This window comes from Cyprinodon variegatus, unplaced genomic scaffold, assembly GCF_000732505.1.
Source record: "Cyprinodon variegatus isolate N-32 unplaced genomic scaffold, C_variegatus-1.0 Scaffold70, whole genome shotgun sequence".
NCBI classification, from domain to species: Eukaryota; Metazoa; Chordata; class Actinopteri; order Cyprinodontiformes; family Cyprinodontidae; genus Cyprinodon; species Cyprinodon variegatus.
In genome coordinates, this window is record NW_015150523.1 from 489,946 (window position 1) to 506,848 (window position 16,903).

Genomic DNA, 16,903 nt, shown 5'->3' on the forward strand with positions numbered 1-16,903 from the left:
TATATATATATATATATATATTTTATATATATATTTTATATATTAAACTTCACTTCAGTCAGAGCTCATTCTTTTACTTTTGTTTCCAATTAAGTCAACATCTAATCCACAAAGTCCAAACACACAGAGCTCAGCAAAAAGATTATGGAAATCTCTGTTAAACATGATCACACAGACTAATACTACAAAGGTAATTATAAACTGAAGACAAAGTTTAAATAGTTTAGAAAATATAAGTCATTTTGTACTATAGATACAATGGCAATTCTAGAGGCTGAGAGATTTTACAATTTGGCAACTGGCAACTTGAAGCTTCTCAGATAAATGTGCAATTTACAATCATCAAGAGACACTGGAGGTAAACAAAAGCTAAGAGCTTAAATAAAAAGGAAAGGGCTAATTTCTAAAGTATGCTTTTGTAATTATTGTTCAGGCAGGTAAGTCCAAAACTATTTAGCTCCCTGGCAAACTTAGGTTTAGAGGAATCTTTTCAATTTCACCAATAAGCTCATTCAAACTAGAAATTTAAAGGCACACTATGCAACATTTTTCAGTTAATTAATGTGTTCCATAACGTTTTGGATGATTAAATGAGTCATTTCAGGTTGAACAAAGGTATTCTCGGCCGCCCTGGTGGTCTGTGGGGGAAATACCGCACTTGCAATTGCAGGAGCATCGACCCGCACCCACAGGCTCAGAAGTCTCGCGAGAGTCGGTCTTGCTTTACGCCGAGAACTGCTACACATCCCCAGTTAAAAGCATGCTCGTTGCTAGCACAGTGGCAATCTTTGTGCAGTTATGCTACGTTCACATCGGACGCAGCAAAATCGCGTCTGCTGCTTCATTTTTGCTGCTTGTACCAGTTAGTTCTGACGCGTGGCTGAAGCAGCTTTGCTGCTCTGGCTGCGTGGTGCAAAAGCGTGTCTGACGCGCGTTGGGCGGAGCTTCACTATCCTTTCTCTGCCTTGCAACTATATTTGCTGTGATCAGTGGGAATAAAGTAGTTTTAATATGTGTTTAAGTGAGAAAATACACCTGAAAACGTAATCAGTGCAGTCAGTTCATTCAGATTATTATCCTGCCTCCAATATTTTTTCTGTCGGAGCCGCTCAGACCCCCACATACCAGCGGTGCGCCGACAGTAGGAATACCTTCATCAGCAGCCTCTGGCCGGGTCGCCTCCTCGCGGTTCACCGCGGCAGCTGGTAGGTGTTTTTCATCTAAATAATCCAAACTGCATATTCTGCCGGCAGATTTCTGCATTTTCAGTTAATTTAGGCGTCAATAAACTGTTTAAGAGGAGTGATCATCAGCGCTGTGTCTCTCTCCCTGCGTCAGATGCTTAAACGCGCCCGACGCGCTGCTTCAGCTGCTCAGACGCGCTGCGGCTGCTGCTCAAAACGCGCCACGGGACCTTTTGCTGCGCCTTGACGCGCGTCAACCATTGACTTTGCATGTAAACTCGCTGCTTCTGTCGCGCCAGCTGCATCCAGTGTGAATGCAGCATTAGTCATTTGTTGCGTTCGCCTGTCTGCTAAGCTCAAAACAACCATGCCTGGCTTGACGGAGAAACCAGGAGAACAGCTGTGCATATTTACGACAGTGCACTTTTACTTTCGCCCTCTGGGGGGAGCCTTGCTGGAAAATCAACACCGGTTGCATAGTGTACCTTTAAGGTCCTGGCTGGAATCTGATTGAGAATCTGTGGAGGGAGAGGACGACATTTTCCAATCAGATCTAATAAACATTACATTAATTTTAAGTTTGACTAAGGAATTGAATTTTCGAAAAGACCCGCCTTCTCCAATCCACTCCAAAAAATGCACGTGCACAACCTGTACCCGCTCCACAGAGGAAATGCCTATTAAAGTAGTGTGAGAGCATGCACAAGCCCATTTCTCCTCATGCACGCTCTGTTTAAAAGTTGCTGAGGATTAAGAATTTTTCCACTATGTAAGACTTGTCAGTAAGTTAAAAAAAATGGGGACGAGCACATAGGACGATCTTACGTAAACATATTACCAGAACGATTGACAATTAGGAGGACCACTTATTTTGATGATCCACCCAGAAAAAGAACATCCTTCACTATACCTTTTACTGCAGTTATTTCTTAACGTAATAAAGCCTCTACATGAAGTGAAACAAGAAATAAAAAAAATGTATTCAAATGTTACCACAGACTAAACCTCAAAGACTCAAGAAGTCCTTCCTGAGTTCCTTTCAAAATAAGAGTACCCCTAGGACACCCCTCACCTCTTACCCTTGGATCATAAGTCAGGGGCCCGAAAAACATCAAACAAATCTTCAAGGGGTATGTTCAGTTCTTACTTTTGTAGGATAAATATTTTATTTTAATGTCACTGTGTGTTGTATATCCATCTTACAGCAAAGATTAATGCTTTTATTGACAAAATGTAATTAATGCATTTAAATATGTAGAAACCTATTGCTAATACATAACATGATGTGGTTATTGGTCCAGGTACTATCTGTCTTTTCTTGTTGCCAAAGCTGCTTTTATTTCCTTTTTTTAAGAAAAACTCACAGGCTGTAAGCTAAAGGACACGTTTACTACGGCTACTAAAGATAATGCTGCAGGAAAGTAAAGCTGCCATGCTAAAAGCCTATTACACACAGTGCAAGCTAGCCAACCAAGTCGCGCTTAATAGCCTGTTAACATTAGCTTTCAGTGTCACTCAATAAAAGGCAGAAAACAATAATTCATAATATTCTGTACAATAAACACATAAATGATGGTAATTAATTCAATTGGTGCTTAATCTCCAGTTTCCGTAAGACTCCCAACCACTGTGTACATTTAATTCTTCAACATATCTTCAGCTTTTTAATATAATATCATTAACATGTGAAACGGCTCACCGAATGCACTCAGCTACATTCGCTCTCATCAACAACAATAAATACATCTCACACCATTATATACACAAAAATAACATTTTAGCGCCAATAATGTTTTTCTATGTTTTAGAAATGTAGAAAAACACAAATCGTAACAGGAATTTTGTTGAGTAGAGCTGCTGCCGAGGGATGCGTTTACATCTCTATCCCATGTTTTCTGAGACCTGTGCTGTGAGGCACGGTGTTCCTCAGAGGTCTGTGCTCTGACAATTGCTATTTTTCTTTACAGGCTGCTCCTTTCATTCTTCTATGTTAACTTTCACTAATACTCTGACTATCTGCAACTATTTGGGCCTGTTACCATGGGATACTGTGCTTTAGGGCTGGTTATTTAATTGGTTAATTATTTAACCAATTAAATAACCAGCCTTAATTGGACTAATTGATTTCAATAATTCATGTTTTTATAAATCCCCGATTTCAAATTTTGCCAAATCATAAAACAAGGAAGTCTGTTCTTCCATTCAATTCAATTCAGTTTATTTATATAGCGCCAATTCACAACACATGTCATCTTAAGGCACTTTATAATTCAACAGATCATACAGTCAAATTGATTCAAAGTTTTCTATCTAAGTAAAATCAGCTGATTGCATCGACTCGTTGACTCGAATGCAATCCCTCACACTAAGCATGCTTGTAGCGACAGTGGAGAGGAAAAACTCTCTTTTAACAGGAAGAAACCTCCAGCAGAACCAGGCTCAGTGTGAGCAGCCATCTGCCGAGGCCGACTGGGGTTCAAGGAGACAGAAGCAGAGATACAAAAAGCAGCTGTAAAAGGCGGCCCCATCCAGGAAACACACAGCCAGGCAGACGAGCTCTGAGCCAGCTCCCATGCCAGAGGATGAAGAGAGCACATCCAGCCAGTCAGTCAGAGAAACAGGACTACATCTGTATTTTTTTATTGCACCTTTGCTTCCACTGCGAAATGCTATCGAAATTAAGACTAGCAGCACATCTAACTTGTTTCAGCATCTCCGGCAAAGCTTTTAGGAGTGCAGCGTGGGTAACCCTGGATGCCTCATTTTCTAAAGCGGTGCTGACTGACGCTGTAGCTGTTCATATAGGGATAGACAAGAACTGCCACTCTGGGGGGTTAAATAGAGAGAGTTCCTTTCATTGCTTTGTATTTGTTACAATGTACAAGTTCAGTGTAAAACTTAATGCTGGTGCAGATGTTCATCATAAACATGCAATTTGTTAAACCAGGATCAAAACATGCGCTAAAATGGAGCCAAAGTCCAGATCAAAATCAACTGGGTTATTTTGAAAGGAAACGAGGGCAAAATCTGGAATTAGTAGATGTGTGAAGCTGGTAGAGATATACCCTAGAAAAAAAGATTATGATGGTTGTGATTATTAGTGAAAGAATACAGATTAAAAAAAAAGAGCATTCTGCATTTAATAAAAATAAAAAAAATAAACATTTGGTCAATAATAATAATATTATATAATGGTATGGTTAATATGACTTTTCTGATAATTCAATAAACATAATCCATGATAACAGCATTTAACACCAACAGATTTTATCCATTTTTTTGTTTAAGGTTTCTAAAAATATTATATTGGAGGAGCTTTATAAGTTAGTCCAAATAATTGTCATAATTTAGGTAACTTAGGGTTATTCTATTGATTATTTTTTGATTAATCAATTAATAATCAGACAGGAAAAAGAGCCATAGATATAATAAACCAAGTGAAGCTAAAATTATACCACACGACTTCTGGACAGAGCATATTAACAGATCTTAAATTCAAATTGTTTAAATATTTTTAACATAAACGTTGCTCCAAGTGGTTCGCTCTAAAATCTAGTCTGTTAGGATACTGTTTTTTGCATCATATTAATTAATTTATCTCTTTAAAATTGAAATAGTTGCACTCCTAGGACAATTAAATTAGCAGGTAGAAATCTGCACCTTTCAAACTCTGACAGCATCCAGCTATTTGCCTGAACTCCATTGTTTGATGGATTCACCAAAAGTTTTCTTTTAGTCTGGAAGGCAGGACATTACTGCCTCTGGTTCTGGTCTGATGTCTGCAAACAGTTACTTTTGCCTCCAACTGTGCATCCATGACACAATTAATTACATCAACCCTTCTCTGACTTCTTCGAAACATCAAGCAGGTAGTGGGGTGAGCCACTGCGGCATTGATCACAATAAAAACATCAGATGTGGGACTGGGGCAAAGTTAGAGGATGGAGGTTCACAGCGGTGGGATCATACATGAAGATTAAAACAATCTGAAACTGGGAGCATGATGACCAGCAGAGCTGCACACCGATCTGAAATATGACAGAGGAGCGCGTCTGGAAATGATGCGATATTAACACAAGCATCCATCTTCCAACATGCTCCCAGAAAAGTGAGCCAGTCCAAGGAGGGAACGCGTTTCAAAACGCAGCGGCTCAGGATTTCTGTATATATCCGTCCAGAGGAGACAAAATACCAGATGCAACCCCGCCAGACGAGACGTGAAAAAGCATTGAGGATGATTTAGACCTGCTAGCTTGTAGAGCTAAAATGGTAGATTCCAGATTTCTCCCCATGCAGTCTCCCACCAGCAACCATGGAGGCAAAACATTAAAAAAAATAAATCTAGAAGATAGGATTGATGGAAGAGTGGAGGAAATCTGGCAATTTCCCTTTTTACCTCAACTCCTTTAAAGAAAACCAGCTCATGCAGCTGAACACAAAAACACAGATGAGAGGATGATGGTAATACTTACATGATGACTCTGTGCCGAACATGGCTGGGCCAGGAGCTGTGATGGAAAGATAGGAGGAGGAGGAAAGAGAGGAGAGAGAAGGGGTTGGGATTGGGTGGGGGGGAGAAAGACAGAGAGAAAAGAGAGAGAGATGGGGTTGATGAGCAGGCAGCTACACAGCGGGGGTCATCAAAGCAACACAATGCAGCCAGCCGGCCGTCGCTGCCTCCCAGACGGCACCGCTACCCGCCACCGCTAAAGCGCTCCTCTTTGCTCACAGATGTTCAGCAAGTCCAACCGTAAACTCAGAAAACCTTTTAGGAAAATCTCTTCCCATAAATGAGCAAGACATTGGAACATAAAAATCCACAGAGATCCCTGGTGGTGAAAGCAAAGCGTTCATATCCAAACTAGGAGGACGAGGTCGTGGCTAGCTACTGCATGTCTATGCATCCTCTCCGCTCCGTCACTCGCTCACCTCTCCTTCCACTGGAGAATTTACTAATGAAGACGGAGAGAGGGGGGGAGAGAGAGAAGGGAAAGGGGGGGGATGACAAACTAACAAAATCTGGAGAGTAGCTGCTGCTTCTGCAGCTGCTATAAGACAATAGCCATACAGCAAAGGAGTGACGTCAGGATGGGGGGGGACTGTAAAATACCCACAACCACTACTGGACAGGGGTGGGGTGGGGGGGAGAAAAGGGCGGACCTTAAGCAATGAAAGGTATAGAGCGGCTTAGTTAATGTGAAAAGGATGTACATGGACGGGACATCAGATGGGACAAACTGCTCCTGCAGGTGGAAATGGAGTGGCCTCTAATAGATAAAGAGACGAGTAAAAGGAAGGAGAATAAAAACAGACAAATGACTAAAAAAGGCTGCTCCCTGCTTTTTGTTTTGGACATGATGTTTAAATAAAGGAAAAGAAATTTGAGAATGTTTACGTCCTGTTTGGCTGTTTACATTCATCACTTCAGAAACCAGAACACCCCTGAAGTCAGAACACTAATGGGTTTCTGTAGGCATGAAGCTCAGGAAATGGTGTTCTCCGACCTTTTTTCCGTTACCTGGATTCACTTTATCTGGTTTTGATACCAGCTGTTTTACAGACCGAGTTTATTCCTTCATTTTATGTAAAAAGTGTTGCTGCTAAATTAAACTTTACCCAGAACATAAAAAGATAAACTACTTGGGAGTTTTTCTTTAAACTCAAGTCAGACTTAGTGAGTCAGGACTTGAAGGTGGTGAACCACAAAGCTCTAAACCAATCCTAACACTCCCTCGCTCCATCGTTCATTTCATCTGATCTGTTCAGATTTTCACCTTTCTTTACAAGATGTATAAAAAAAAATCCAATCCCCTGTGGTGAAACCACTGTGAAACAAACAGCCGAGTCCTTTTATTGATGGACGCATAGAAACCTAATGATGCACCTGTGCAGCAGGGAGCCCAGTTGAGCTGAGCACAGCAGTGAGACCGTTGTTAAATAAATAGATGAGCAGTTTTCCTGGGCCCAAATGTGAATGAGGTGAAACATGTAGATTAGTTCAGCTGCTGTTTGGAAGGAGGCTTCAGCTCTTTTGTTCCTGCCACCCTCCTCCTCTTTCTCTCCTGTCTTTGTGAAGCACAAACCAGAAAGCCCTCAGTTATTCCTGCTGAACACTAACAACAGATCTCATTATCTATTTCTGTTTCTTTTTATTCCAACATCATAAGGTGAAGTCATCAGGCAGCCAATGGCAACATGTGGACATGGAGTGGGATATGCTGATTATCTAGCAGCAAGCAAACCATTTGTTCATGAAGGAGAATTAAGTACAAAGTAAATCATATTACATAGTGGAAGGGGAAATTATATCTACTAAAATAAAAACAAGAATCAAAGTAAAAATAAGCATTTTATAACTTTCTAATGTTCTGGCTTTGATTGGCTAATAGTGTGGTTCATTTCTTATAGCTAACCTCTTAACATCCAACTCATAAGTAATCCTTTGTGCATAACCAAATGGAAAAACAAATAACTAAGCAAGGCCAAATCACATGTGAGATACATCATATGAAAGCTAACACCTTCTAGTTTCTGAAAATATACATAACAGTAGCGTCACTAAAACACAGCCTAAACTGCATCAGTTAAAACATGACTCATAGTCTGGGGTTTTTCAGCATCATGTCAACCACAACTGCCTCCAAGTATAACAGTTCCAGAGCTGTTCGTCTTTGAATTTCTGCTTTCAAAGACGTCTCCGAACCTCTTCAAATATGCCAAATTATACCAAATTGTGCTAATTGCTTTTATACAACAATTTTACCCCAAAATATCACACCTAAGCATTTCGATGTCCACTAAACATTCTTGAAGCAAATATTTTTCCATCTTTCTTACTTTCCATCTAATGATCTAACTGTATGCAATGATCCAGACTCTAATGTGCCTGTGCGCTGTTTACGAACCGTGATATATCAGGTCTGCATTGTTCAAATTAGCCATGCTTACTGTTGTTGAAAGCTAATATCATTAACTACAAAGCCAAACACTGCATGTGGAATTATCCAATAGCAGCCGGACTTTATGAAGAATAATATGACGGGATTCGTGCGCAAAGCCAGGGGCTCATGGGGAGCACTCCTTATACTTCGAGGGCTGTCCCGGAGTCAAATCCTTACATAAATCGATGGGGACACTTTGTTTTGTTTTTATTAAGAATATGCCGGATTACTTTTAATCTGTGGATCCTTACGGGCAGATGGTGCAAAAACAATCTAAGGTCGGATTTATAATATGGCGTCAGGATCTTTTCAAAGATACTAAACTGTCCTTATAGTCTGGATTCATCACAGCCATACGCAACTCCCATGATTTGTAACCAGGCTTTTAGCCAGCATTGGTATTGGCTTACAATGTACGCCCGTACGCCCTTTACTAAAGATATTAAAAATTGTACGCCCTGTTTTTGGGATGTATGGCTTTGATATGCCCTAAATTTTCCTTCGGGACCTTGCTCAAATTTGCTGGTCTTCCCCGGGTCGCCATCTTGAATTCCCCTTCTATTCTGTGGACTATGTGTGGACTTCAATAATTTGATGAAAAACTCCAAAAGACAAGACATTTTTTTTTGTGTTGACAGATGCATTTATAAACACAGTTTTGTGCATCAGTCAGTTCGAAACAGCTCCGGTATCGTTTACATGACTTTCATGAAACGATAAACACAATGACAAAGAGTTCGCTGTTAGAGCTCGACATATGCATCGATGCATTGGTGCTTCTGGACCCATCACTAGTAATAAGATACATGAAAATTTGACAATTACGTTTCAGAATAAGTTTCAGTGTCAGCTGAAAACTTAACAGAGAGCAGTCCTGGCTACACTTTCTCCTCTGCTGGTTTGCAGATTGTGTTGAAGAATTTGCAGATTGTTTTTCAGTTTGTTATTGTTTAACTTGTAAATGTAACAATCAAGTTTTACCTTTAGCAGTAAGTTTAAGTTGCCCTTTCTGATTGTTTGAATTAACCAATGAAACATAATATTACCTACAAATAATATTGTGTCTTCCTCATGAAATTTCCACCAATAGTCAAGCACGCCTTCTTCCTTTATTCAGGACAAACGCAGGGTTGTAACGAAGACAAAAAGTTAGCTGCATTCCACCTCAAAATGCAGGAAATAGCATTTCAAAAAATCTAAATCTCAACATTTTCTGGGGGAAGGATACCACAGGACCCCCCTACAATGCTCATGCCCTTTGGCGCGAACCGCTCAGCTAAAGATGTGGTACACCAAGGTATTCACGCTATTAAATATTCTTTTGCAACGCTGACAGAAACAAACATTTCCCCCAAAAATCAGTTTCTGTAGTTAGCCGTCATATCCTGGTCCAACTTTGATTAAATCCGTAAAGCAGGCCTCTTTAATTTTCCAGCTTTAAATCATATAAAAGGAATTAATTTTGCCTCAACAAACAGTTAGAAGCTCCAATAAACTCCCCACTGGGTTTTAATATACGGACAGCTGTTTGCAGATTCCCAGGACAGAGAGTGGATGGAGAATGTATGTTTTTTTAATCAAACAACCTGAATGAGCTGCAGCTTTTATTTATGGCCATGCAACACGAGCCAGGGTGTGGCTGGGAAAAAAATTATTAATAATCACGGGCAGTGCAAACATCATGGCTGCACGAAACTTGGAAAAAATGTTGTGTATATGATAACCCTGCTAAACATTGCCATGACAACATGACTCATAAGGATTAAACAAATGATTTACAAATGTTAAATACTGTTCTCAAATCAGCAGCGTGTTGTCCAACTACTGGGCATGAAATAACTGCTTTAATTGTTTTATTAAGTTACTGGAAGGTTTTACCTCCTAAAACAACAGAAATCATCAGGAAACCGGCTGAGTTTTAAAGTGACTGAGACGACTTGGGTCCTGATCCTTTTAGTCTAAAAGTTCAGGGGAATCTTTTTAGACAGAAGCTTGTTCCTTTTTAGACCATATAAAAAGACTCTGACAGCATTTAGCGAGACTACATGAAAAAGTAGGAAATGCAAAAATGTCAAGTGAAGAGCATAGAGATCCTGAGATAGTTCAAACCAGTTTTTAATTTGCTTACTCTTTTCTGTTATTTATTTTCAGAGAGGAAATTGTATGTAACCAAAACCTGTCTCTCTATACCATACAAGAATCTACCTGTACAGTGCATCAGACAAGATTTTTCTGAATGAAGCATCATCCTGCATGCAGAATGATTTGGAAGATGGCAAATGAGCCAAAACATTGAGGAGGTTTAGGTTTAAGAGCTGCTGAAAAATGCTGCTGTTTGAACAAAAATCAGCTGAATGTGAGTGAAAATAAAACGTTTTCATCTTCAAGAAGTACATCTCAGGTCATTTATGGCTTTGTTGCAAATCAGCAAACAAAATCTTCACATATACATAGATGTTTGAGATCAGTCTGTTTTTCCAGTGTAGTCCTGTTTCTCTGACTGTGACTGGCTGAATGTGCTCTCTTTATCCTCTGACATGGGAGAGGCTTAGAGCTGCTTTTTCTCTCTCTGCTTCTGTCTCCTTGAACCCCAGTCGGCCTCAGCAGATGGCCGCTCACACTGAGCCTGTTTCTGCTGGAGGTTTCTTCCTGTTAAAAGGGAGTTTTTCCTCTCCACAGTCGCTACAAGCATGCTTAGTGTGAGGGATTACATTCAAGTCAATGAGTCGATGCGATCAACTGGTTTTCCTTAGATAGAAAACTTTGAATCAATTTGACTGTATGATCTGGTTGAATTGTAAAGTGCCTTGAGATGACATGTGTTGCGAGTTGCCGCTATATAAATAAATTGAATTATTTTAAATATGACAGTTTGGAAAGTGAAGTGTGCTGGTGTATATGTTCTATGAGTCAGTAATTAATACTTTGGATGCTCTTTTAGTAGAGTAGAAGACCTTTTTGCTTCCTGACAGTTCAAAAACACTTTGCTGATTCTGAAACGTACTAATCTTCCTCTAACAACGTTCACATCTATGCAAGTCCTATTTACTGTTCGGAACTGCTTTCCATGTCACCATCCTGTTTGGCCAGTTCTCTCGATATATGTCGGCTCTTTTTTCTTTGAATGTTTTTTTTTTTTATACAAAATTAACTCTGCTCTGCCATTATTGCACATCATTTCAAGCATCTATTTGGTAAATAACAGAAAAATATATCTCAGTGTGTCAGAAACAAGGCCAAACATCTCAGAAATTACTCTCCATTTATTGTGGCGCAATAGCAAATTCAACCTTCTCTTTTTTTCTAACATCAAACGTTTCTGCTTTCTGTCTCTGCAAACACAATTAGGATGGAAAATCCTTTGGCGGAAAAAGGTTCCTCCAGGTCAACCAGGTTAAGAAAAGGAGACTCACTGACGACACAAAGCGGAGCTGAAATTAATGCATCGCTGCTTTTTTCTCAGCATTTCATCCCTGAACAATGTGCACCTCACCCTGCCCCCACTTCCACCATAAAGTACCACCCCGAAAAAAAAAGGCATCCTTCTCTGGTTGCTAGGCAACTACAAATAAGCAGGAGAAGTCCATGGATTTCCTTCTGCCAGAGGAAATATGAGAAGGAGACGGACAGCCTGACTGAGCCTGAAGGACAGTATGAAGATGGACAAAGATGCTTCCTACATGGTTAACATTAAATTCAGGGAAGTTGAGCAGCAGCATTAACCTGTTTAAAGTCTCATCTGTAGCGACGTTCACATCTACACAAGTGATGAGAAAAAAAAAAAACAATCGGACTAAAAAAGGCCTCTAAAAAAACACACCTTTAGGGAAATTCTGATCAGATTGGGCAGGAAGGGAATGAAATTGTAATCTGTAAAAGCGCAGCAGTTTATATGGATTGCGGAGCAGGTTAGCATGCATGTAAACACCGGACAGCATCAAGTTAATCTGAAGAGAAAAGCTGAGCTGCCTGCAGAACATTGGATCAGCATGTTTTAATTACTAATGTCCATAGAAACAATACAAACTGATGATTTTTGGGTTTTTTTGAGTCTTAAGACATTTGATTTGGATTGTGAAATGTTGTGCATTTAGTAATAAGAGATTAAGATTTATGCTAAAATCAACTAAAATAACTTACCACTAGGACCTCTAGAATTCTGATATTACTAGAACTCCCTCTGGCCGTCAATTTGACGGGTGACATGTTTCCCAATTTAACGCTTGAGTAGTGATGATGTCATCAACTGAAATGGTTCTAGTGTGCGATATAAACCCATTGTGGACATGCAGACCTTAAAACAGGTCTAATGTATATTTCCTAAAGGCTGTATTGTATGCGATTATTATTTGTGGTTTAAATTTGTATTTAAAATATACCAGTAAAATAAATAACACCGTTTTACCACATAGGTTCAAAGTTTGAAATTGCAATTTTATTTACAGATATTGATTGATTCCCCTGAACATTTAGAGCCCCCCTCATGAATCCTCATGTTTTTTTTTTTAAGGAGCGAAAGAGAAGAAGGATGGAGTAGGCAACGTGCAAGGAGCTACAGTTAGAAGCAGTGCTCATCTGTGTGAACGGTCAGTTACCTGAGTGAACTAGGGCTGAAAGTGAATTGGATTTGTCGTGATTAATCGATTATTTAAATAATAGTCAACTAATTTGGTAATCGATTAATCGTTGAATGCCCTTTAAATGAAGATAGTGACTTCAACCCAGAGAGGTAGATTGAAATAAAACCAGTTTTTGAAAGCAAAATATGCAATTAGTTATTATTTAGAATAAGACTTGAGAGAGAAAAAAATCGATTAAACATTAAAAACAATCTCGGAGGAGATTTTTTAACCATATCACCCAGCTCTAGTTTGCTAAAAGCAAACCTGGGTTATTTCTGAATGAAGATTTTTATTTATTACCAATCATTATTGACCTCCTGTTAATGGAACAATCCTGTTTTTAAACAAATGTCTGCTTATTAATGAATTGTTAGTAGAATGATCAGATTAATCACAGTTACATTTTTTTATTGATTGATAGCTTGCATCCCTATTTTCTATGTCTTCCATGTGTGTTTTGGAAAAGATTTCCACCCTAGTGGTCCTCTGAGGGCAGCTCACTCACTACTTTCCATTCTCATCCTCCTTGATCCGCTGTAGCTCTCTGTGTTGCTAACTACCCACCAGACTGGTTTTATTCTTAACTTTCTAGCTGTAGCTTCAGTTCCCGTCCCTCTCTGGCCTCAGGACTCTGACCCAGTTAACCCTATTCCTCCGTCTTTTGTTCTGGACTAATAGCTGCACTTTCTTCAAATGTCCTGAAATAAAGCCGTGATACAAATTGGTTTAATACAAGTATAAAAAAAAAATAAAAATCACAATTAATGAAAAACAGATTTTTTTTTCCTCTCAACTAAGAGCTTCTTAGCTCCCTCCCTCACCTCAACAGCTCCCTATATTTCCCCACTCATTAATAGCACCAAACAGCCTCCATACTCTTATTGGCAGAATATTAATTGTCTAACTTTAATCCGAAGTGCGGTGATTTAAAGGCAGGAGGTTTCATTCCCAGATCTAACGCTCCATTCACAATACCCCTCTGAAACCGATCCGTGCCGAGCTGGGTTCCTTACGACTATTTAAACATCACGCTAGCACAGTTCCTCACCCCCTACAGATACTACAGCTCCCAAGGCGGGAATTAGGCAAACAAAAAGGGCGACACCCATAACATTCAGGAACTTATGTGCCTGGATAGCTTCCTCCACCAAAATATGAGAGCCTCGATCTATCATCATCCATCGTCCAGGTCGTGCCATGCTCTTTTGATGCCATTTATTGCTATTAGGCTAAGAAGAAGTTCTTTTTGTGAACAGGTGAAGAGATCTGCGATTTACAAAGCCAGACATGGCGGAAAACCGGCAAAATGAGTGAGCTGACAGTAAATAGGAGATGACACGGTGTGCTAATGTGCTCTTTGTAATCAGAGAAGTAAGCCACAACTGACCCGTGCCGAGCCCTACTGTTGAACTAGTACTAGATTAGCACAGTTCAGTTGTGTCTGGCACGGTCCAGTTCAGTTGCATTCCATTTACACGCAACAGTTATCTCGGTCACCGTGCTTGGACCGTTTTCGGCACGGTTTCAAAAGGGTAGTGTAAAGCCTCTCATTGCAGTTTCACACTTCACTACCCTCATTCCAACTATGTAAACAACCCTTTAGCATCCGGTGCATTTCAATTTACATGACGTTAACCGGGCCTGGTTGTACAAAGGGTTAACTGGATTCAAAAGCAAGGAGTGAGTTGATTCCATTATTGTTGCTGCAAGCAAAAAATGTGTTAAGTAATTGCAAACATGGAAAAAAAATCATGAAATTTTAGGTTGTATTTTCATATTATCTTCTCGAGTGCGGAGTAAGATGCATTTCTGTTGTTGTGCTGGATGTTAGAGACATTTTTATTAGTCAAGAGCAAAGTTTGTACCGGACTGGAATCAAAGAGAATATAATCTGTAAAATGCAATTTTAAGAGTGCAACTTGTAAACTTAAACTGAAAAGAGAAATGGGGGGGGACTACAAAAAAGAACTGTTGACAAAATTAAGTAGGGGGGAAAGGAATCTGACAACAAACAGCCAACTTGTTCTTAAAACCTCTTTTTCTTTTTTTTCTTTTTATTAAGAAAATTGAAAGAAATGTCATTTCTAGTTTGTATTTTTGTCCATTTACAAAACAAAAAAATTCCCTCCATAAAAGACACAATATCTACAATCTATTGTTCAGCCAAGCAGGCAGAGGTCTTTAGTACTGCAGTAAATTGGCTCAGCATGTCAGAAAAGTACCAAACATCCATAATACTGATGGATCTGTGCTCTGATCTGCTGTCAGCAGCCGACATCAGAGTAATGGTGCGTTTACTGGTCACAGATTTGCATATTCCCTGCCATGAACTGATGGATGGTTTCTTTGAAAAAATAAACAAACTGACATAATAAATCTTGTAATGTAAGGAACCAACTATGTAAAACATTTCAAGTAAAAACCTCAAAGCAGAAGAGGAAAAACAAAAAGTCTAAATCTACAAGTAAAAACCTGAAGAACACTTGAGGGTAAAAATGAAATGATCCGAAAGCACAGAAAGCATGCTGTCTGTTATCCGACGCACTGTCCTACATTTCATTACTGAGTTTGCATTGATTCAAATATGTGCAGGCAGTCAAATTAAGTGCATTTAAATGTGGGCCACTGGAAATACTATTCATTAAAACGTGTTTCTATGTAAAGCAGGGAGAAAAAATAGGAAAGTATGTGTGTGTGTGTGTGTGTGTGTGTGTGTGTGTGTGTGTGACATCAGGGTTTGTTTTTTCCTAGTTTCATTTCTGAATTGCTTTTTTTTTTTTTTTCAAATTTCCATTTACAAACCGTATTGTTTGCAACAATAATGGAACAAAATTCACTCCATAGATTTCCATCCTTTACCACGACACTGGAAGAGGTTGCTGCAGCTTTCAGTCTGGCTCTACACGTTACGTTAGCTTCTCTTCCTGACTTCAGAGAGCAGCCGACGCACGCTGACAGATGGAGAAAAAATGTTGAGTCACTCTGAAGACATAATTGTCACAGGAAAAAATAGTCAGTTATGAAAGGTTAAATATGCTCACATTAGCTTAGCAAGATGTGGAAACCTGCACAACTTTCACAACAATTTCATGGACCAGAACAGCTGAGATCTGATCGATCAATGCTCTCACCAATTATATGACTCATCTGGACTTTCATGATCTTTTAACAAGGAGCAGAAAACACCCCCACAAAGCAGATGCAGAGGCAGGTTCACAGCAGCAGTGCCACCCAAAGAACCAATGAATGGAGGCAGAAAATAACCCAAACTGACCGTGGGCTCCTCTCTAGGCCAGGCATTTCTCACTGGGATCACATTACCAGCACACTGCTGCACAGCCTCTAAATAAAGACCTCTGACCAGTCTGCTCTGGATCAGTGGGGAACGCGTGCTGCGGCCGGCCGTGTTGCATCACCAAGCTAACAGGCCTAAAGAAAAAAAAAAAAAAAAAAAAGAAAAATCATCGGCCTTCCCGAGAAAGAGAACGAAAAAAAAGCTTGGTCACCCGAAGCAGGAGCTTCAATAAGCTATTTTATTTCTTTTTATTCCAAATAAAAATCATCTTTATCACATTAAACATCCACAGTTTGTGACATTATCTTAAAAGCAACATTTATACTTTCTAACACGAGTACTCTTATCATCACTTCAGGCGATGTAGAAACGATCAGGAAACAGAACAGCAGGAACGCTGGTTCCTTAAGGCGAACTTTTATTTATATTGGACAATAAACGCCTGATAAGCCCTAATGAACGATCCAGATACGCTCAGAGAAATACCCAACATCAGTAAATATCAGTAGTATTAATTTCAGAAATTAATATTGGCCCTGGTTTCTATATCAGTGCATTGCTGAAATTTGAACTTATAATTGTAGAATAGGACATTGTTCAGAAACGGCTAGAAAACATTTTCACAACTCGCACATTTATAAAATATCCAATCTAGAATTATCGCTCTACAACCGCCTTGTTTGGACGTTCCCACTAATTGGATCCCATCAGCTCGCTCACATGATCACGTTCATCTGCTTTAATTAGTAACGGCCACTAGGGGGCAGCCAATGAGCCACAGGAGGTTAAAATAAATTGAAAATCTTCTTTCCAATCTTCCATGCCTGCTTTGTAAACTCTGTGACCTTTTTATATGCTTGT

At 39.5% G+C, this 16,903-nt stretch overlaps 1 protein-coding gene across 9 annotated transcripts in view; it reads right to left on the reverse strand.

Annotated features, from left to right (window-relative positions):
* The window catches only part of st7 (suppression of tumorigenicity 7), a 59,873-nt gene that overhangs the window by 38,826 nt on the left and 4,144 nt on the right, over window positions 1–16,903 (reverse strand). For 3 of the 9 annotated variants that reach the window (XM_015372248.1, XM_015372251.1, XM_015372249.1), the window contains exons 1-2: window positions 5,914–6,219; window positions 5,657–5,692 (exon numbers count right to left, since the gene is read on the reverse strand). The exons of 1 other annotated variant lie outside the window; for it this stretch is intronic. In XM_015372248.1, coding sequence (XP_015227734.1) covers window positions 5,657–5,692; window positions 5,914–5,995 — 118 coding nt within the window. In that variant the 5' untranslated portion in view covers window positions 5,996–6,219. Of the gene's footprint in view, window positions 1–5,656; window positions 5,693–5,913; window positions 6,221–16,903 lie in introns of those variants that run through there. 5 more of the 9 variants (XM_015372253.1, XM_015372252.1, XM_015372254.1 and 2 more) reach the window with 3 other exon arrangements.